Raw genomic sequence first — 23,226 nt, 5'->3', positions numbered from 1 at the left:
ATTTGTATTCAAAAAAACTTTACCTGAAACCTTAACCTGGTATTGAAAAACTTTAGGTAGATAATAATGAATTTTAACATCTCTTAAAGAAATTAGTTAAATATCCAGCCAATATTTTTTATTAGATTATTCGAACAACAAAAGCATTCGATTCACAAGGGTATTTGAGACCCCATGTCTTAATTTCCCGTTTGTTGTATTTTTTGTGTTCCTCTGCTTTTTGTTTGAAGGTTTCACCTGGTGTCGATGGAAATGTACACGTGCTATATGGTGGGTATATGGTCGAGGGAATCGTTAAGGAAGAGGGTGTAACCCGCAGAGGGTGGGGGGCGCCTGTGTGTGGTGTGAAGGAATGGAGAAGGCCAAACTAGACTGTCGTCATGATATAGCCCACCCTTAATCCCCCTCTTACTTCTAGGACTTTCTAATTGAATTTCTTGTTTTGACCTGCAGTTGTGACCCTGTCTTATCAATTTTCTCTGTGGGTATGTGTTGAATTATGTCACTCCAACTGCGTCATTGTGTCTGCTTGAGGTTATCGATTATTCCTTCTCAGTTATGACGAAACACGTTTGTACGCTAGAAATTGGTTGTACCCCGTTCACTATCCCCACCCCCTAAAATTTTGCTTCCGTTGCACGGAGAAAAATGTCATTAAAAATGCATAGAAAAATAATTTGTGGGGTTTTTTTGGCTTAGTACATCCATATTATATTACATTTACACATGTAAATAAGAATTCTCAAATTTAAATAAAACAAAATTAACATAGATTTTAGTTCCTTAGATTTACCTTAAAATATTTTTAACATACGATTTTACTTAGAACGAATGTGGTTTAAGATGGATATTCTTAAATTCTTAAAGTAAGCTAATACAACCACAAAAAAAATGGATTTCATTGTAGAATAGTTCTCGTTACCTCTAATTTTTTTTGTGTGCTCATGACTTGCACAACTATGACGTCATTGTTAACCCCGGAGCTTTCACTATGGCCCAATCCTGCGCCCCGCCACGCCCCCTTTGGCAGCGCTTAATTTTGATGTCACCACCCACTTTTCAGCCCTTTTGAGCAGCCTCAACTTGAAGTCAAGTCAACTTATTTCCATTTCCATTTGATGCTTGATGCGGATTTTCACCGACTAGTTTGAGAAAGTTTGTTTTTTTCGAGAGCTTTTCCAGTTCTTCCCGCCACACTGCCACATTCCCTCGCCCTAAAGTCTCCATTCGTTGGCCTCTGTGAATTTTATTATTGCGGCAGGAGATTTATTATTTGTCATTCAAGTGATCTAATTAAAGTTTGTGTGGGCCGACAAATTATACGCGCCGAAAAAGGGGTAAGGATAACGAAATTTGCTTTCAGCGAAAGTTTTGGGGGCGAGTCACGCCAGTCGGAGGTGCAACTTGTTTTCGTTTCCGACCAAAAAGTTGTTAAAAAGCCAAAACAAAAAAAAAGTAATTTATTTCACTTTTACTGCCTTCATCTCGGCTGTGTGTTTTTGTGTGAGTTTGTGTGTGTCAGCCTGCAAATGTAATGAGATGTTTTGACCCGCTAACTTGGTCCTTTCTTCTAACCCCTTCCTTCAGCTTTGCGGACGCTGATTTGGTTTGAAGCCTTGGCCAAGTTCTCTTGGCATCGGCTGCTTGATAATCAGATTTTTCCACTTTCCGTCCTCCTTCGCTTTTCACATCGAAATGGGTTAAACTTTTTCCGTCGACTTGTTGGGGGTTAAGTTTTCCCATAGACAAGCCAGGCTAATCAAAGTTGGGAATCAGTTTGGTTGGACTACTAATACCTTTAATGGAATGACAAATTTCCTGACAAAGATGGGTTGGAAAGATTCTTGGGGATATCCTAAATCACCATCAGAAAAGCCCTGAAATCGATGGTGTGACACCTAAAAAGGTTTACTTAAATTTGATATATTTCCATTGGTTTCGAATCAAATTGGTAAACCTTACTATGCGGATTTGTTAATCCTAAAATAAAATAAGCCTAGAATACTTTTACCTTCATTCCCTTGATTTTTGTTACTTACTTTACCCGCAATATTTATCATAAATTCAAAAAGTAAATTATTAAGTTTTCTTTTGGTACAATTTATTTTTCAGAAGAACGCAAATTATAGCTTTTCCTTTATGTATTTACAATATTTCTCTGCTTTTCCTCTTTTGCTTACTTCATTTTGCATTTAAATAACTAGCATATTTAATATGTATAAATCAAAATAGATTCTTAGGGTATACCATAAATGTATAATTGTTTCGTACTCTCTCACTAATTTTCAATGTAGATAACTTACAAAATCTGAAATACAGTATCTTAACCGGCTAAAGTTATCGATAATTATTATTTGTTTTTGTGCACTCCACACGGAAACAGTTACTAATAGTACTTATTGTTTAATTTGTATTTATAATACACGTACAGTGGGTAAAAACATCTATACAAATAAGCTTAGTTGTTTGTGTTTGAAAGACCTCAAAGTAAAGTTCTGACAAGGAGGATCCTTAAACCAACTCAATATCCGTTTCAAGATCCCAAATTATTGTACCACATTTAGAATATCAATTGTGTGTGTTTGTAAATATCAGCAAATATTCCAGTAGAGTCTCTATATAATATATGTTTTGGATTGGATTTTCGATATACTTATACAATAAACTCTAGGGCTGGGAAAAATAAGAGATTACAAAAGTTTGCTAAGTGCTAATTGACAGGTTTGAATCGAAAGACATAAATCGAAATATAATCAGTATTCGAAATAATTTCTTCTACTATTCCTTCACTTCTCAATAAATAACTTAAACAAATTACGAACCTAAATAGAAATTGGTTTATCCAGTTTTGTCAGGGGCGAGTCAAGCTCTAGCTATTTACATACAATTTCGCCATCCTACCAAAATGTAATCCTTAAACCTCACTCCTCGCCCTCGTATCCCAGACACCATAATTGGGACAGGGGCACGGCTGTGGACTAGCTTCCGGCCACGCCCTCTTCCTTTCGCGGTCTCAAGATAAAGTTGAGGTTGTAGTTAGTGTTTACCGCATAGTAGACATTCGCATTCTTCGGCATTACCAGTTCTTTATCGGGTAGAACCTGGGCCAGCGTATACCTATCCGGATCATCCTCCAGACCCAATTTCAGCATAGCATTTCGTATCACCTGCGGCGTTCGTTCGTTATTTCCCAACATAATGCTCTTGTACAACACAATTCCATCTAGCTCGATGTTGTCCGTTTCGTAGGTCACCCGGATAATATAGAAATCCGGAGCGGACTGGGGAGTTCCACTTGATGGCTGCACCAACTGGGCGTTGATATGGGGGGATCCTCCATTCGTAGTGCCATTCCCATGCGATTTCAGGCCGTTTCCCATCGACTGGGAGTGCGTCAGTTTGCCGGACTGACGACCGCCAGAGTTACTGGAATCCAAAGATAGATTGGACACACTACTCGAGGCGGACATCAAGGAGGCGTGCTGATGGTGGGCATCCCTGTCCAGGGAATTGTGCCTGGAGCTGGTGCTGCTGTTCAGTTCGCAGTAGAACTGCGATCCCGCGCCGCTGCTCGAGTTGGAGTGTATGGAGTCAGTCTTCCGGTGGCCTATTATAGAGGCCGTCGATGAGGCGGTTGTGTTTGTCAACGACGTGTTAGTGCTGACCACCGATTTCCGGGGCGCCGGCGGTGGTGGTTCCAGTCGGCAACTAAGCTCAAAAGCCTCCCGCTCATCGAAAACCGGCATCGAGTTGAACCAATGATCAAACAGGGCATCTCCCTGGAGGTTATAAGTGTTTGCTGCTCCCTGTAGCAACTTTATCTGGGCCAGCACCTCGAATTCCTTGCGCTTCTTGTCGAAGTTAATAAGCTTATTCTCGGTGAGGTAGTCCGGATTGGCCGTATGGATCATGGTCAGATCGGTGAGGAAAGTACCCAGATAGGGTATCGTTCCGTGGGATGTCTGAGTTCCTAAATTCAGAATGAGCTTTTGAAGGTGCCTATCGCTCTGGTCACTCTGTCTTCCAGGATCGGGATTTTTGGCAGTACCCTCGCGTTTCAGCACTTCCCTCAGGGTCCACGCATTGTTGTCCTCTGAGCAAATATTCGCCAGCTCCGTAAAGACTTCCATCTGTTAAGGAAAAAATAGAAAAGGTTAGTATTAAGAATATTATTTATAGGTAAGTAACCAAAACTAACCCTTTCTTTAGGCAGCACTTCCCAGATCTTGGAGAGGCGGTATATGGAATTGGAATTAAGGGCAGATATAATGGCCTTGAGCGAACTAAAGTTCTTGAGCATGCGCAGCTCCTGGGCAATATCAATCCAACGTGAAATATTTAGAGCGCGCTCCTGTTAGATAAAAACCATATATTAATACAATAAAATTCTTGAGAGCTTATAGAGACACCCACCTGAGGCTTCAGGCGATCAATGAGGATGCTGGACACCACTCGGAAGAGCACCGCATTGAACTGGTTTATGGTGGCCACCACAGTCTCCGATCCTCCACTATCCCGTCGGGCCCAAGTGTGCCCAAGGCATTGGTGGGGGATCAGTCGCTTGAAGAGTTCCGAGTCCATCCGGGTCAATTGTTCGGCAAAGTGTCGCACGGGTACGTGTGGGAAACGGAAGGCCTGCAGGAAGTGGGTGGGTCCGCGGTAGATGGGTCCATGGACCATTGGCGTGAGATACATGCCGTTGAACTGATCCGGCAGGTCATAAGATGAGCCATAGTGCGTGGGAATCATAAACTGCTGCATCTGTTGCGAACCCGCCGCAGAGAGCCATGAAAGACCATTGCCCTCTGAGCCACCACCGCCGCCGCCTCCTCCATTTCCATAGGCAGTTCGGAGGAGCCGCTCCAGACGATTAACCACCTTAACGTACAGATCGGATCGTTTCAGTCGCTTGGAGGCAAAGGTCAAGATCTATGGATGCAAATATATAATAAGTAAATAACAATTATTAAATACAGTTTACTACATCCTCACCTGCTGCAGATTGTCCTGATGCCAGTCCTCCGGGAATCCATCTAGCCATACGTGCAGCGCCGAGACTAGGGTTTTCTTGTGCTGCTCATGGATGGACGCATGGGGATCATAGGCGGGATCCATGGCCTGGCCATTCTGCTGCGCCTGCTCCACCTCCTCCAGGTGCTTCTCGTGCAGGGTATCATAGCGCTGTGTCAGCAGACTGAGCACCTGCTTGGGCGTGGAGAAGGTGCGGTATGTGGACAGGAAGACATTGATGAAAGTGGACTCCAGCTCCCCATCGTCGGTGGCCAGGGCCTCTACCAATCGGGCCAATGTGGCAGCCTTCACGAAGCGAACTCGCACTGTCTCCCACTCCAAATGGGAAATCTCATCATCCGAGTCCTGTTAGAGAAAGAAAAATCGTATTATTTAGTTATTTCATATATAAATTTTACAAAATTACTTATATTTAAAGGCGTACAACTCTAAAAATAATAAATATATCAATCCTCAAAATCCCAGCTCAATATTTATTTTTTTGAATAAACACCACCATTCAAAAAAATGTTGAACCCTTAAAATTATAACTCAATGTATTAGTTTTAAAATAATCCCCATGCCAAAAAAATAAAAATTCTTAACTTGAAAAATCGTTTCTATTATAAACCAAATATCAAACACAATTAATACTTTAATTAAGAAAAAATCTATTTTAAAGCATTAATTCTGAAACTCTTTTTTAAAGTTGAAATACTAATTGCTTTGTGATTTAAAGTCAAGAAAATGAAATTAAATGCTTGATATTGTTTTTTCTATCTTAAATTGGTTTCACCAAACGTTTCCGTCCTACTAAGTAATTGATATTGGGGATTACTTACATTGCTGGCGGTTGGCGTGGGTCGGTGGTATCGCACCTTTTTCAGGTACACGGTGAAAATTGCATTCTTCTCGTGCTCTTCGCCCCAAAGGCGCCACGTGGGCTGCAAAATAATGGAAAAAGAAAGTGGATTAGTCTTCGTCTTGTTGATTGCTTTTTAGTTTCCTAAGCTGTCTGATTTTCCTTGAACTTTGTGTGGAAACTTTGTTTTGACAGTGCCAAAACAGGTTTAATATTTTTTGAAAGCCTTAGGAAAACTATTAATAAAATATGAATAAAAATTCAATAAAAACGTATATAAACAATATTTAGAATCTGTGTCAAAGCCAAAGATCATTACTAATTTATAGGCAATCACATGTATCATGCATCTAAATTTAGCTTTAGTTTCCGACGTAATTTTAATTTATTTCCCCTTAATTCGAGTTCAACAATTTTTAAATATTTCCAATATAAACAGAATGTCTTTAGATATTTGCAAATTGTTTTCAATCCGAAATTTGTTTGTTTTTGTGGAAATTCGGTTGTCTGGCATTTCCATTTCCGTTTCGTGTGGCATCTTTGGCAATGTTAAGGCCCAAACAACATTTGTTCATGTCTAGTCGTGGTATTTTAATTGATACATAAATTCTTTGCTAATTTGTTGGACAAAGCAAAACTAAATGTGTTTCAAAAGAGATGAAAACGAGAATGTTTTTACGATTGTTTGGCCTAATTGGAAAGGGCAGGCGAACAGGCGACATGAAAAATTGCGCAATTTCAAATTGCAGTTCCAAATAGCTTATTAAAATGTGAAGACAATAAGTTGTGCTGCCAAGATATCTTTTTAATTTCACACGCACTTATTTTTGTATTTATACCACTAATTTTCCCAAGGCCCTAGGCGTCCGGAAAAATGCCTAACATATTTTCGCTTAATCAACGCCAAAGCATTAAAATTCTAATTAGAAAATCATGCAACACACAATGGCAGCGCTTTACAAAATACCTTTTGTGTTTATGTAAAAACTATGTAAATACCACACACACACACACACAGAAGGGCCCACATAAAGTGAGTGCATGAGTGTTTAAATTGAAATTTACTCGCAGCAATGCCAAAAGCGTGAAAAAGCATTAAACGAGAAGTGAATGAATAAACGAGTAGCAACAGCAACCACAAGGAGAAAGGCACGCAAAGTTCGTTTGTGACTGTTGGCGCCCCCCAATAATAAACAGCAACAAAAGTTACAACAAAGCTGCGGATTAACCCGAGTCACTATAAAAAGATTTTCCTGCACAGAGAGAAAATACTATCGGAAAATCCCTATCAATTGGGGGGTTTTATTGTTCTGCTTTATGTTTAATAATATATTTTTAATGCATTGTTATTTAGTTAATATTTCTTTGGGTCAATGTTAAATGATACTTGTTTTTATAATGGATGTATAAATAAATAAATATGTTCATTCATGCCCCGAAAGCTTAATATAATGAGATGTATTCGTCGTATTACATTTTATAAATAAACCAAAAATAAGTATTCTTCCAAGAATTATTCATGACAGTATTTAAAATACAAAAGACATTTTATTAATTTTGTAATACGAAAACAATATGTGAATAATAAAAAATAAAAAGAACATTACATAAAATATATACGTATTCAACATAAAAGTGATTATTTTTTAAAAGAAATTAAAGTTTTTCATGTTTTTGAAAACAAAACTTATTATCATCGAGTTATTATCTTACATTATTTATGTATTGTAGGCATCAAAAGATTATTTTCAAAAAATTTCATGCTCTTTTATAATCTTAAGTTGTATTAGATAAATAACCACATAAATAACAGATAAATTCTTATTTTCCGTAAGGATCACAAAATTTAAATATTTTTTTTATGTAATAAATTCAGCAAATACATACAAAAATGGCTAAATATTTATTGAATATTAAATAAAAAATTCAATTATTTTTTCCCCGTGCAGACAGGGCGACAACAGCAACAACATCCAGCTGACCCCAAATGAGAATGTGAAAAGGAATGCAAAAACATAAACAATCTTTAATGGGTGGGGAGAGGGGGGGGGGGGGGGGGGGGGGGCTCACACGTACACGGGGTCATCCATCCTAGACAGACAGACACGAATCTCATGTTGATCCAATTAATTGCCCGCATGCGCTTTGATTACAACAAACAAAGTCGAAACCAAATTGCTTCAATGTTTAGTTCACTTCGCCAGCATTTCGTAATTTTTTATTGAAGTACTTTAATATTTCGTAAAAACATGGAACTACAAAATGAGCCCACACTTCTTTTTCCCCCAGGGCGTTAAGTGGCGGACATGGGAGGGCCATTTGTTTTCTCTGTGTAATTGTGCATACATTTTTGTTTGCGCTAAGATGAATCTGGAAACAGCTGAAACATTTCGAAAAGGCCTTGCGAAAATAGAAGACACGATGTGGCAATGTAAGGGCATTTGGAGTAGCGCTATCTTGCAATCCATTTGCATTAAAAAAAAAGTTTGCCGGCTATTAGTAAACAAAATTCAATAACAACAGCTGGGAAAAATGATGTTTAACTACTGCTTCCTGCTGAAAATTCGAAAACATAAGAAACAAAATTGCAATTGTTTTTAACCAATTGTAGCATGCTTGAGCTTAATTGCCGCTCTCTGTTTTATTTTTCGGCTGACTGATTTACACACACTTCCCCTTCCCCAAATCATTTGGCATATATGTACAGTGTACAATGTACACTGATAAAAAATGAATTATAAAATATAAAAATCTGAATTTTGAGTTCGAAATTTAAAAATAAAATATTTGAATTAAATCAGTATACAGCAGAATAAAGTGCTTATTTTAATTTTAAAATATTTAGCCAAGATAAAAAATATTACTTTGACATTAGTCATATTTATATGAAATATTTTGAAAAATATACCAAAAAATATTTCAATTAAATATAAAATCCCTGGATTTACTACGTTTTTGTTTTTATCAGTGTATGTATATAATATAAATATGTACAATGTGAAGGCAACATTTAATCAATTCCGATCCACGATCATCGACGCCGGCGGCGACTTTTGCTTAGCAGCATCTGCCAAAAAAACTTTTGCCGCTGTTCTTCTTGATTCGCATTGTTGAGATACACGTACATATAGCGAATACGTATTTATTTAATTTATTTGTTATTTATTTGGCATTTTTTGTTTCGGATGCCTTATACGCGCTGCGATCATTTGGTTTTTACTGTTTAATTAATGACGCATTATGGCAGCTCAGTTCAATTCCCCATTTGCGTCAAAAACTGAAGGAAATACTAGTACTGATACTTAAAAATGATTTAAAGGCACATATACGGTAGTAAATTATGTTTTAATAGACATTGATTTATTAGTTGCAAGCTGAAAAATTGAGTAATTTTCAAATGTTGTCCTTCAAGGATTGAAAAATTTTAAGATCTTTATCAATTAGTGTTAACTATGCAATCAAATTATTTTCTAAAGATTTTAGCTTTATTGGCATTTCCTGGGAAAATAAGATTAAACGGTTTTCAAGCGCCAATTTCATTCATTCACTTCCGTCTGTGAATCGCACATGTCTATTATTATCACCAGGTTCAAGTTCACAGACAATTAAGTGATATGCTTTGCTATCAGACAAATGTTTGGCTTGGTACATTTGTATATAAGTAAATAACTAAATTTGAGGTTTTGTATTTAAAATAGTGGCTTTAAGACATTTTCTGAGCTACTCGTTATTTACGCAAATGTCTCAACGCAAGCTGGTCATTGGCAAATAAAATGAACCAGCAATTTTGCTTCAATTAGAAGTCTATTGCATCAACTTACATGACTGAAATTCTTGCATGCAATTCAAGCAATTAATTAGTGTCAATTAGTTAATCAATTGGGCAAACATAATTAAGCCGGATGTGACTCAGGTATCTGTAACTCAACGAGTGTCTCACACCAAATAAAGACATGATATGTTAATAGGTGTTTTCAAGAAAATTGTATTGTATACGTGACCTTTTAAAGAAAATTGTTTTGTTTTTTAATATTGTCAAAAAAAGTTTTTAAGCTTAACACTTTTCTAACTCTATCCGGTAAAATATAGCTATGTTTCGGAACTTAAAAAAATTTGTAGATAAAAGAATTTTATAAATATAAACCTAATTAAGTGTATTATACAATTATTTGTGGGTAAACATAATCCGATAATTAAAATGCTGCAAAATAAGGTTCATTTCAAATGTGAAATTTTTTATAGTATTTGTAAAAATTAGTATCAAATGGTTATAAAAGTCTGGGCATGCATAAATATACCTAAGCATATACGCTTGCTTAGATATTTAAAAAATATGGTTGGGAAAACCGGATGAATCATAACTTTGTATGTAATTTACCTTCGTGTAGGTATAGTTTTTGGCGTGCAGATCCTTGGTCTTTTTGGAGAGATTCCTTAGGGTGGCACCCGTGCAGGCACACAGGTATTTCAAACTGGCCACCACTTTTCGTTCCGCATTAAGGACTGCTGATGAAACATCCAGATCATCATATGAGTGATACGAGCTGTTCCTTCGCGGTTTGGCCGATGCAGATCGAGATCGACGCTGCGGCGTTTCCTGGTGTTTTTGGCACTTGTGAGTTGGCTCAGCTGTGATCAGGGACTTTTTCCTCTGCCTTGGACAAGTGTGATGGTGGTACTGCCTCTTCTGATCCTTTGTATCCTCCTGCTGCTGCTGATGGTAGGCGCAGGACTGGCTGGTGGTGTTGTTATTCACCAGCCGCCAGGCACTACTAAAATCGGTATTATCCAGCGGAGGCATTAGGGCGCGATTATATCCTGTCAGATCCTGCAGCTGATAGGCGCAGGTGTGACTCTTGATCAGAGTGGGCTTCTGCTGGTGCTTTTGGCTATGCGGGCATTTGCAGTTGGCGCGACTTGTGAAATTCTGCAAGTTTTTTGGGGGTTTCTTTAGATTCAAATAGTTTTTTGGGGGGTGTTAAACTCTCAAGAGGTTGCTTTGTACTTGATCTTGGCAGCCGGCTGCGGTTCATTGATTGACTGCGACCCTCAACCCACTTGAGTTGTCTTCACAGTTCGTTCACAGAGCCCCTGACCTTGGCTACGATTTGACTCCAAAGACAAACACACACGAACACAATCCACTCGCATTGTTCAGCTGTATTTGATGTTTATGAGCTACTCACAAAAACCAAAAAAAAAAAACACCCAAAAATAGACAAGAAACAATCCACCAAACAAACAAACGAAAAGTGTATTTTTGACAAGCGACTTTGTACTTCAAGTGGCGCTCACAACTCACTCATCCCCTCCATATTTGGCTAAAAACCCCTATCGCAACCCCCAATGCCCGGGGGCAAATTTACCGGCAATCTTTGTTTAACAATTTCACATTGAGTTAGGCGCGTTGTTCATCCCGGCCTTTAATCGTAAACAACATCCCAAGTATGATCATTCAGGCCCCCCCATTCAAGATGTGTTCAACTTTTACCAGGAAGTTATTACGGGCAACTAGTTTGTTTTTGTTGTTTTTAGGCCTTAGTATTTCACGCCTATTGACAGCTGCGCACAGTTTTCGCCAAGGAAATATTCATCCGAAAATACTCTAACAAAGGAAAGCGACCGGAAGATTTTCCACCCACAAAATAATCAAGATCAAGTTGATATTACAAAATCTACATCATATTATAAGGAGAAAAATCCATATTATTTATCATACATATAATAAATCTATCAGATCTGCTTTGGTTTTTTGATAAAACTAAATACTTCTTGTCTCAAAGAGTATTTCCGCTTCGTTCAAATCAACCGTAACTCTGCAATATTTTGCCTAGATAAATATTTTCTTATTTCTGGTATGGAAACTGCGTTGCGCTTTCCTTTTCTCCATCAGTTTTATGGCATTTACCTCGCCAGAGATGAACTGGCCCAGCCCATTTCATGTTGAGTTTAGCCATAAATTCAGGCCAACTCCGACCATTTTGCAGTATTTCTTTTTTTTTGCTCAATTACAGCTCGGCCTGGCTACATTGCCAATTACATAACTTGTTTCTGGCCAAATTCGTGCGAAGAGAAATGTCATTTGGTCGGTAGGTCTTTGAGCCAGTTAATCTCGGCTAGGAGGAAAACACATTATTCAGAGAGAGGTCAGTGGTTGGTCGTGCGTGAGGAAGGGGGAAAAGGTCGGGTCCAGAGGTCTCGAATCTGGAACGTGCCTCGCGTGGCCAAGTGTATCAAATTATTTGTGATGCCTTGAAATTAAATTACCAAGAAATGCAGCGAAAACCAAACAATCAAATACGCATCACGAAAATCAAATCGAGCAGCAATCGAATATAACCCACATCCGAATGCCACCCGATAATTGAGGCACGTCTGTCTGGCATGATTCACTCTTCAAGGGGAGGTCTAGGATTTCTTCCCGGAGGCGAAGCCATAAACTAGATGCAATCTCCTAAGTCGAGCATGAAATATTTGAGAATTGTGGATTATAAACAAAGTGAAACATTTTCTATTTCTATTAAAACTAGCAAATATATCTATGAGTACATAACATTTGTAGTTCTTTTTAACAATTCAAAACTCCTATGAAGATGAAGTAAAATAATATTTTGATTATTGAAGGCAACACATTTATGTTAATTATTATCATATACCTATTGTTTAAATTAATTTATTTCATTTATAGAAAATAATAAAAACATTTTAAAACACTTTGTAAAAATTGAACAGATATCTATTAAAGAAAACCTTCAATATTTTCCCACACTAGCAACGCTTACCCTAAAGATTGCATACTAATTACCATGAAATATTTCCCGCTAAACTATAGGCGATAAGAAAATATGCTAGCTTATTACTCGAATAGAAAACAACAAAGCTTTTCCAAGTCGAACTTTGAGCGCAGAACTGATTAGAGAAAATCCTTCAAAGCTTCAGAACCAACAGCCCAGACCCATATTTAGATACATACATATAGGCGCATACATATTTGTAATTGTTTTGTTTGAGATGCCTTCGTCTAATCAATATGCACATATATTGCACTCGATTCGTACCAAGCCCCAGAACCTGAACACACTCATTTCATTCACGATTATTATTACAACGAATGCCAAACGAGACCGATGGAAACAGAACACGACTCTGGGAGGAAACGACATTTGCATACGCCTGAGTTTTTACCTTTTGCGTCCGAATGAATCATCAGAGAATACCCAGCCCAGTAAAAAAACAGACGCAGAAATAAAGCTCATTAAGTACTGAAATATTATAGTATTATAATGCCAGACGGTGCAATTGTCAAACTTTTCGTGTTTGTGTATACAAGCCGCTCAATTATAAAGAAATAGCATCCAAGTATGATGGGGCGGCTAATTGGTACGGCCCACATCATCTGTCTATATATAGATCAGGTGACCTTTACTCCAGAAAAGCGTGTGGGTGGTGGGATTTCTGTTTTCTGCAGGGGGGGTTCTTTCAATTACAGATTTCTGCAAAAATAGCCAGAAGCCAGAAACCAAAACAAAGGGGATTCGAACAACAACATCAAAGCGGATGGCCATTGGTTTTGCATTTGCATTTTGGGGTGAATTTTTCAACAAACATCTATACAGTCGAGGTCAAAAAAATATAAGAGATTTTGAAATAATATTAAAGGCATTTTATATACAATGTAAAAATTCAAATTTTAAACTTTAATGGTAAGTAATTTTTACTTTTTTTAGTTTAGAGTTTACATTTTTTGAGTAACTATGGAGCTATTTAAAACTAGTTTCCAAATGATTGCCCAATTCCTAGAGCTATAAATTAGGTGACAGAAGTTAAGAACAAATTTCGTTTATTTTGTAAAATATTAGAAATCATTAATATTGACCACAACTGTAGGCACAAATATCTATTTTTAAATGGACGACCCCTGGCACGAGTTTGTGAATTGCAGCAACAGAAGCAGCGGCAAAAAAACAACGCAAAACCAAATTGAAAACGCCAAAGGAAAAAGAAACTGAAACTAAACACCACTCTCCCCTCTGTCATCTCTGACTGACTGGCTAAATGACTCTGACTGACTGTCAGTTACATGTGACTGCATCCGACGCAGTCAGCTTGACAACATTTGTTGCTCCCCCCGGTATACAGTAAAAAATTTAAGGGAATTTCGACATATTTTTATGGCTGTATTCCACTTTTACATTCCTACAAAAACTAAAAAAAAAATATTTTTCAAAAAGAAATCTAAAAAATATATTTTTCAAATTTAAACATGTTTTTTGAATGGAACCTATACCAACATACTATCCTGGGTAGATACAATACCATTTTTCATGCTCCTCCATTTGAAGCAATTTGAATACTTCCAAGTACTAACCGCTACCACATCCTGTTTTGAAACTTTTTTAATTTCAAAAACAATTATATCCGAATAATCTTTTCTGCTTGTGCACCTATTTGTATCTACTACTCAGCTTCCGTCCCGCTCTTTCGACTATTATCAAACCACATCCGTCGGCCGGCAGAGATGATGTACAAACAATACGAAAACCTACATATCAACTTGAACTAAAGCTTGAGCCACTGAGCATAGCTCTCCACGTAAATTATTTTTATGCACTCTCCATCATTTTCCAGAGGAAGAGGGCGGAGCTTTTGTTTTGCATACAATGGGAGCTGATAAATGTTTTTAAGGGGTCCCGAGCCCCCAACATAAACGAATGATAAAGAAACAAAACCCAAACCGAGACTGCAACTGAAATAATATGTGGCATGTTCTCAAATGATTCATTTTTAAATTCATAACTTTCGGTGCCTGGGAACAACAGAAACTTCATACCTTCATTATTCATCACTTAAATATACCCTAAATACATTTATACAAAACTTTACTATACTGAATGCTTGTTAAAAATCATACATTTTCTAATCCCCTGATACTCAGGATTATAAGAACGTTTCTTTAGTTGTGTCAGACCTCATGTGAGTTATTTTTAACTTATCAAAATGATCAACTTTTATCGATTCCAAGTCCTTCCCCCAGAGACGAGTTTTATTTCTGAACTCCACTAAGGCGTAAAGTTTCCATGCCATTGCCTTTTACCCATAATCGTTGTTGGCATTTCTTTGTGATTCGACACTCAAGACACTACAGTAATCCCTCTACACACATAATCAGATCAAGTACAAAGCAACTAGTTTTGAGGGCTGAGAATTGTTGGACTACAAAAGGTGCGCATTATCGATAAGTATCCATGTTGTTGATTTAGGGGCGAGGGTCAATAGTAATGAACCAGATAAACCACCTACAACTGACATGCCCTCACAGTGGTGGCACTTATCTTATCTTAACTTTTCAACTCTGAATCAATGAATAGAATATTATAATACAAAATATATTTGTTTTCAACATATTGGGAACTAAAAGATTTCGTTGAATCAACACATGAGTGACCACTGTAAGGGCAGGATAAGAACCCATAGATCTTGAGAGCGCCCCTTTTTATTAGCCCTGATGGATTACGATGCTTTATTTTTTTACCATTTGAGATTGGCTTTTGTTCCTTGAGAAATGTGGCTGAGATTCCCGGTGATGCACTGCTAGGTTTTTCCTATCCGTTATCCTCTTCTCCTTTCCTCTGTTTGCCTTAATTTACACGGCTCCTTTAATGGCTTCTGATGTTTTATTTTTACACCCAAGTGCAGTTCAATGGATGTGGGAAGTGGGGGTGGTGTATAAGTAAAGGCAAGTAAAATCGATATTCCTGCTGCTCTTTTTATTCTGAGCTTCTGTGGGCTGCTATAGCAGCTATACCGTTGTTCAGCTTCCTGGGAACGATGAGTCAACGGGACATAGGAAAACACACCCAGGAGCAATATTTGTAGGTGGGGGAGGGTTTGGTAAATTTTTTCTATTATTACTGGCTAGTGGTAAGTGGAGAATCCTTGGTCCGCGAGAAAGGGTTCGTTGCACTACGCCTCTGCGTCTGCTTTGCAGTCTCCTTTTGCTCTCGTGCTTTAGCACGCCGTTCCTTGCTATTTATTTGTTTTCACTTTTATCTTTTTTTCTTTTTGCTAATTTTGCACTCGCACACAGGTAAACACCGATTTTCGGGATACCGCTTGCATTTTCATTCGCTTGGCTGAAAATCTCAACATGAGATATCCATGTATGTAATTACAAAAACATTATACAAAATTCACATTCGGTGGTTTCTCCAATTGGAAATGAGGGGGGCGCAAAACGCGCGCGAGACAAACACACAAAGCTCTCAGCAGAGAGACACGCGACACAACCGCCGCCAACAACAGTCGAAAACGAACTCTGCCCGCTTAGAATAAACGACCGCCCGAAACCCCATCGCTGGGATCCAGCCCTCTCTATTACTCTCTCCATCTCTGGTGGATCCACTCTCTCCCAACAAGAACACAAGTAGTTGGCGAGGGTTGTTCTTACTCGACGCTCGGCGGATGTAACTGTAGCATCCCCGTGATGCGCTCTCCCAACTGCGCGCTCTCTTCGCGTTCTCCCAGGTATTCCAGTTTTGAAGCGTGGGAATTTTTAAGTCATCACCTTATATAAGGGAATATTGGAAGTGTTACGGTTTTTGTAACACGCTTAAAAATATGAAGAAATTGAAGAGGTACACTAAGTCTTAAAGTTTTTAATGTGTAATAAAGAATTCCTTAGTCCTTTCTCAAAAACCACGTAACTTGTATTTTTTCCAATATCCATTGCCAGTAAATAGACAACCCCTTTTTCAATACAGTCCTTATTTTATAAAATTTTTAATAATTATTTTTCTATTAAAAATTAAACTTATTCGTCTTGACTTGAGTTTCGACATTGACTTTCTATTTAAATTAAATTAATATATGTAAAGGGTATCTCGTAGTCGGTTCACCCATACAAAAAACTTTTAGCTTGTTCCAACCATTCTCGCTCTGTTTATGTTTTTTCTGATGAGCAATTGAATGGCTTGTTTGTTTCTCATCAGAACTCTCTCACCCACTCTCTCTCAGTTACGTTTAGTATTTTTTCAGTATTTTTTGGGGCAACTTCACACTGACCCCCACAATATCATTTGTTTTCATTATCTGTTCACATTTATCAATACAATTTATGATCCTCTTTAAATTTTAATACCTGCCTTGTCTTTGATTAATGCCAAAGAAGACATTTAAATAATTTTCCTACTTGTTTTGTTTGATTTTTTGGTTTATCTATTGACTAGCCGGCCAAACATGTGAACAGGAATGACATAATTATGGAAATGGGAATACCTGAGTTTTGTCTGGTATTTGGTAACGATATAAAGAAAGCTGGCGGGGAAATCAATAAGCAGAAATATTAATAAAACGTACATTTACGTAAGCGCCAATCAAACGATGTCTGCTTTTTTGTTTGTTGCTCGTAGACGTTGGATAAACATTGGACCCCGAAAGCACGTCAATTGATCAATTAGCGAATGCAACAAGTTTTAGGACAAAGGGCGGTGATATATGTATACATATCTATGAGTTATGCACTTGGGGATGCTGAAAACGATTGTTGCATAACGCAATCAAAAGAGATCAAGTGAAGATGGAGATGTAATGGAGTTATTAAGTTGGAACTCCGTTATTAAGCTTAAAATTTATTTAGTTTATTTCATTCATAATTTATATAACTTTAAACATATATTGTACCCGTCTTAAAAAACGAAATTTAAGATTAAACAACGAGGAATAGAATTTAAAAATAAAAATGTCTCATAACGAGCATATTTTTTAAATGACCAATTTTTTTCAAAAAGTTTAGTCATAACAAAAGATTTCTTGTGAACTTGAATTAGTAATACTAAAAAACCCTACATGAAATGTCAAAAATAGATTATGGAATTAGAATTAAAGTGTTCTTATAATATACTTTTATGTAAGTGTATCACAATTTATTTTGCTTATTCACTCTTGTACACTTTATAAGTAATTTTTGATTTTTCGAAATCGGTTCAATAAAAATGTTACAGCTATTAGGGCCACAATTCCGGGTTCACATTGATTCGGTCTACCAAATATTTGATCAAGTAATTAGCAGACTTGAGCAAAAGCTTCCACACAAAGTTCGGCGCTCTGCGAGATACTTTCAAAATGACTTTCTATGCATTTCCCTGTTACTTTCTACGTTCGCTATATACTAGAGAGTACCATGTACGAGATAATATGTTAGCTACTCACCAAACTATCGGCCACATTTTGACTCATTATATTCCGCAGCGTTGACGATGGCCAGATGCTGCAATTACTTCAAGGTGCGTGCTGCTCAAAATCTGGTGCGATGCAATTGCCGATGGTGGTGGTGATGTAGATGCGGATGATGATAGTGATGACTGGTATCTGTTGGATACGCGCATTTTGGCTTGGCACAGCTAACGACGAACAAAGACTCGAAGACACACACTTTGGCAGACACGTGTAACGCGTTTACTTATTTATTTCTTTTGGGGTTGTGCAATTCGCTCGGCCAAGCGGATGTATCTGCAAGATACGCGACCAAACTTGCAATCGTATCGGCACACAAATTTCAAGTTTTCTTTTCCATTACGTTAACAAACTGCAAGAAAGCGACAAAACATTCGGGTGAAAACCATATCAGCTCAATGGAAAGTGCGACAGTACGGTCAATAAAAGTTTACAAGAAAAAAAACCACTCAAAAATGAATCAAAACCCAAAGCACACAAATTGTTGGCATTCCAGAGACTTAGAAGCCAAGACCGCGGAGACCAAGCGCCATCGACCGCCCAGCAACAACTAACCCGAAGTGGAATATCATGAATGCGGTTTGAGCGTGGCGCGCAACTGATTTACGATATTCGCTGCACGGCCACAGTGGAATGTATCACAACAAAACCACTTTCGCCAAAAATCTATCTTTCAATTTGGGTTTGCTGCTCAGATATACTACTATTTAAGGACTTATAAAGAGTCTCATATATAATACTACAATGCAAGTAAAAAATATAAATAATTTTTCGGTATTCGCTATAGGCGTAAAAAATGTTTCAATTTTTCCTAATTTTGGCCTAATCATCCAAGATTTTTATTAGGGAGTACCCTACATTATATAATGCCAGCCTATAACCACGTCTCATTGTCGTAAAGTTTTCTGTCACATTTAGCATAAATTTATTTTGTTGGATTGAAGTGAAAAATATTTTTATTACAGGGATGTGCTTTGATAAAAGAGGTAATTGTTATGTCGCCATATTTTTTATATATGTTGTAGGAGCTCTGGAATTCGGCATACGAGTCTTCGAGTTGATATATATATACAAGGCTATAAGAGTATTTGACTGCTTTATATTCGCCATATTGATTTGTTGGGTAGTGGTTTTCATTTTCAACACCATCCTGCTGGTGGGTGTGATAAGGGCAAGTATAACTTGATATTTTACAACTAAACTGTTACAATCAATATTTTTAGGAGAACTCTACACTGGTTAAAGCCTATTTGTGGGCTGCCCTGGTATTTGGGATTCTTTTGTGTATACTGCAGTTAGTTACTTATGTGAATTTCCCACGAGGCCTGCTTAAGGAAGATGAATATCTTATCGAATTATTTATGACTGCGCTTCTTCTGACTTATGTTGGTGAGCCTGCCTTCAATATAACGCTTAGAAGGTTTAACTAACATTTTTTTTTGTATTTTTCAGTACTATGGACCTATTTTATAATTGTTCCCTGCCTTTATTTTGCAGACATTTATGATGATTAGTGCATTCTCTCACCATATTTCTCATAAGTCCAAAATATATTGCTTACGACGTTCTGGAAAAGTGGGTAAGATAAATCCGAAGGAATTGCAATTCTTTTTTGGAAGAAGCTCTGCACATCCCACTGTGCCAATCTAAGCAAGTGACATTGGCTGTGGACCTGACAGCACCTAATGATGGATTTCTTTTTTACGACTCGTAATCGCAGTTACCCCTTTTTCTAAGGGGAAAGAGCCGGGCAAAAGATAGCGGCTCGTCTCGAAATATTTAGCTAACGCGAAACAAAAACATTAATGAAAGTTTTTGCAGCTTGTTGTCTTTTTAGTTTATGCTCTTCTACCTGTTCGCATTGGATCGCTGGCATGGTATGTGTTCTGGATAGTTCGCTCAGACACACATGAAAAAATGCGGAAAATGTTTGGCCAGACAATACCTGGCCAAAGAAAACAAAACAAAACAAACGAAGAACAGGTAGACGAATATCGTCAACACTTAGGGGCCTGCCAAACGCACAGGGAGAATCGGAATAAGATACAAAATCTGAGAGAACCTAGAGAGAACGCAGAACCGATCAGATGTTTTTGGAACGAATATCGTAAACGGAGTTTGGTACTATAAGTGAATTTCCAAAGGGCAAATAACCACCTATTGTTTTAAAAAGTATTATAATAAAAAATAAAGTTATACTTCTATAACTTCTTGACCAAGTTTTCATTGTAGGCTTGAAGATAACTTTAATAACCCATACTTTAATATTATATTTCTTCTAACATTTAGTATATTTGGAGCGCCCATTAATATGCTCAATTTAAAAAGTTTTTTTAAAAAGATCCTAAGATTCACATTTCAGTGTCATTAGGGGCAAGTTTGTTTGTTCAAACACAAACAAAACTTGAAGTATAATCAACCTTGATTACCTTGAGCTGTGAGTGACCCTTCTCAAAACCCCATAAATAAGAAGAAAAAGATGAGGTACACAGAAAAATATTGAAGTTACTGTTTCTTGTTTAAAAGTGAACTTAAAGTAATATTAAAATGTATCTTAATATTCAAAACAAAACTAAGTTTAAAGAAGAAATACAAAAATAATTTAACAAATATTGTATGGTACCTGATGCATACCAAATTTCTTACTGTGCAGCTTTAATGCCAAGCTAAGCTCTTAATTATAAGTTGTGGATCTCCCTCTTTCAATCCCTGTATACGCCCCCTCTCCCCTTAGTTAGTTCTTAGAACCATAAGACATCATCAATTCATTAGCATTTTAAATTTAAAACAAAAGTTAAAACAAGCTGCTCTACGTCAGCGTTTCGCTCTTTCTCTCTTCCAATTTTTTGCCGTTCTGTCAACTTGGCGAGCTTTTTGCGAAATTGGTTGCTGTTTTTTGTATTCTCGTTTCGCTTTTTTGTTTCTTACACCTCCACACAGCTGAGTTTGGATCCATAAACGATATAAAAATATTTATATATGTTCCAGACCCGGTGATATATGGGCTACCTTTTGTTGCTTTTGTTGCTGCTGGGCAGTATTGACAAATGGAAATTCTGAGTCGGTTGCTTCGTTGCCATTTATTTTTTGGCCTGGCTTAAACTAAATTAACTCTCTCCCACTCTCTTTTTCTCTGTTGCTGTTGCCGTTCGTATCTTTTTCTCTACCTCTCTCTTTTTTTACTATTGCAATCATGATCTCACTCTGTTGTAGTTCTCAGTGTTTTTAGCTTTACGATATCGAATTGCTTTATTAGCCAAAAAAAAAGAGGCAAGAACGTTGCCGAGTAAAGTTTTTTTAATTCGTAGTTTTCGTTGTCTTCCCTATTTTGTTCGATTCCATTTCTGTGATTTCGTCTTTGTCACTTTAACACTCGTTTCGAACGTGTTTTTCGGCGGTAACACGCAAGCAGCTCTATAAAATGGTAGCTTTTGATACCAATTTATCTTCTGATGAATTTTGTCATGTTTCTAACTTTATTATTATGTCGTTAAGGTGGAGCAAAATTCCGTTAATTACACAAGGTATTTGAGATTTCTCTTCTTTAGAAATCCTTTTGAGCGTTATGAACTTGTTTTCGATCAAATAATGTATTTTACACCAAATTAGTAATGCTTAACTCCCGTTGATTTTTCCACGACAGCTTCACAATTTTCTAGTTATTTGTTGTATACTTTTTTGTTGGCTATCTCTTGGGCCAACAACTCAAAAAAACACGTTGCAATTGGCAACTGGTTTACAGCTATGCAACGGCAAACACACACACTCGCGGCTATATATTTATGTACACACACTTGCCAGCGTCTCTAGGTAGACACCAATACAAAAGCAAATAAGTGTTGCAGGTGTGTAAATGCCAATTTTTTTCCACTATACTATATATAAGCACTTTTTTGTTGTTAAAATTTTACATTTATACTTTCGAGTAATTTGCACAATTAATGGTAATTATTTGATTGGGTATTTTCGATAAGCCACAAAAAAAGGCAGGGATTTTGCTGTATACCTTTTAGATTTTCATGCTGCTTGATTATTTTTTTGTTGTTGCCACTTTTGTGCACCTTTTTTTCACACACAAACTCGAAACAGAAAATGCCATTAATGATACGATGTTGTTGTCTTGAGCACTGGAAATTTTCGTTACGCTTTGGCAGACATTACGAGCCACGCTCCGCATCCGCGACCCCCAATCCACATCCGCAATCCGCCAGCAGCGATATGATGGCTATATCTATCTATATATTGTTGTTGCTCGCGGGTGTTGCTGCGGTAGTTGAAAATGGTTGGAGCGGTTTTGGGACTACTGGGATCGGAACTCGGACTCGTCTATCTTTGGTTACACGTAGTTTGCGACTGAGGTGCGAGCAACTGGCGAAACACACGCCGAACTCAAAACTGAAGCTGGTCCCGTCTTTTTGGCCCGGCCAAGAGCCTCTCTCTCGCCAGTTAACAATGGCAGGTGAGAGCCGCTGCAGCAGAGAGCCAGGTATCAGGTACTGAGCGAATCGTGGTAGCTCAGATTTGTTGACCAAACGATCTACCTGGGTGAACAGCACCACAGAGCCATGGTAAAACAATCCGGCGAATATCGTAAGCGATATTGCAAAGCTAGTAAAGATATTCCAAAATCTCTTGGCTATATACAAGTAAATTCTGAATTCTAATGGCTTTCAGTATAGTAACCCAAAAACTACACTTCAAGATTCCATAACTTAAGTTATTGGACCCCGATTTGGACGTGGGATACCTCTATGAATTTGTGGTTGAATTTTCTAATATTCTGCATTCAAATATTTCTTTTATGAGAGGGTCCAAATTTTAACCCATTTTCATGTTCGATTTTTTGGTATTTCCAATGGTTTCCAGAATGGGACCCAAAACTGCCGTTCTAAACTTCATAACTTGGGTATTTGAATCCCGATTTAGACGTGGGATGCCTCTATGAATTTGTGGTTGAATTCTCTAATATTCTGCATTCGAATAGTTCTTTTATAAGTGGGTCCTAATTTTAGCCCATTTTCATGTTCGATTTTTTCGAATTTCCAACGGTCTCCAGAATGGGACCCAAAACTGCAGTTCTAAATTTCATAACTTTTGTAATTCGATTCCGATTTAGACGTGGG

The 23,226-nt window shown here is 37.5% G+C and overlaps 1 protein-coding gene and 1 long non-coding RNA gene across 3 annotated transcripts; one reads left to right on the top strand and one right to left on the bottom strand.

Moving 5' to 3' along the window:
* Positions 1 to 2,901: 2,901 nt before the first annotated feature.
* Positions 2,902 to 22,469, bottom strand: Rgl (Ral guanine nucleotide dissociation stimulator-like). 2 transcript variants are annotated; one of them, XM_017079146.4, is made up of 7 exons: positions 22,110 to 22,469; positions 18,080 to 18,455; positions 5,853 to 5,954; positions 4,993 to 5,376; positions 4,414 to 4,929; positions 4,199 to 4,351; positions 2,902 to 4,130 (listed from the first exon to the last, which is right to left on the bottom strand). In XM_017079146.4, exons 2-7 carry the CDS (start codon positions 18,104 to 18,106, stop codon positions 2,979 to 2,981), a joined length of 2,334 nt encoding a protein of 777 aa, XP_016934635.1. In that variant the 5' UTR covers positions 18,107 to 18,455; positions 22,110 to 22,469; the 3' UTR covers positions 2,902 to 2,978. The 2 variants fall into 2 exon arrangements, with proteins under 2 accessions (XP_016934635.1, XP_016934634.1); XM_017079145.4 differs by lacking the exons at positions 18,080 to 18,455; positions 22,110 to 22,469 and adding exons at positions 10,251 to 10,799; positions 15,405 to 16,183.
* LOC136116828 (uncharacterized) lies at positions 18,931 to 20,284 on the top strand. Its single transcript, XR_010653881.2, has 3 exons — positions 18,931 to 19,274; positions 19,327 to 19,492; positions 19,556 to 20,284. It is a non-coding gene; the product is annotated as an uncharacterized lncRNA (long non-coding RNA).
* Positions 22,470 to 23,226: the final 757 nt, after the last annotated feature.

This window comes from Drosophila suzukii, chromosome 3 (assembly GCF_043229965.1).
Source record: "Drosophila suzukii chromosome 3, CBGP_Dsuzu_IsoJpt1.0, whole genome shotgun sequence".
Taxonomy (NCBI): domain Eukaryota; kingdom Metazoa; phylum Arthropoda; class Insecta; order Diptera; family Drosophilidae; genus Drosophila; species Drosophila suzukii.
Note: the sequence above shows the minus strand (reverse complement) of the source record. Positions and strands in the feature narration are given on the sequence as shown.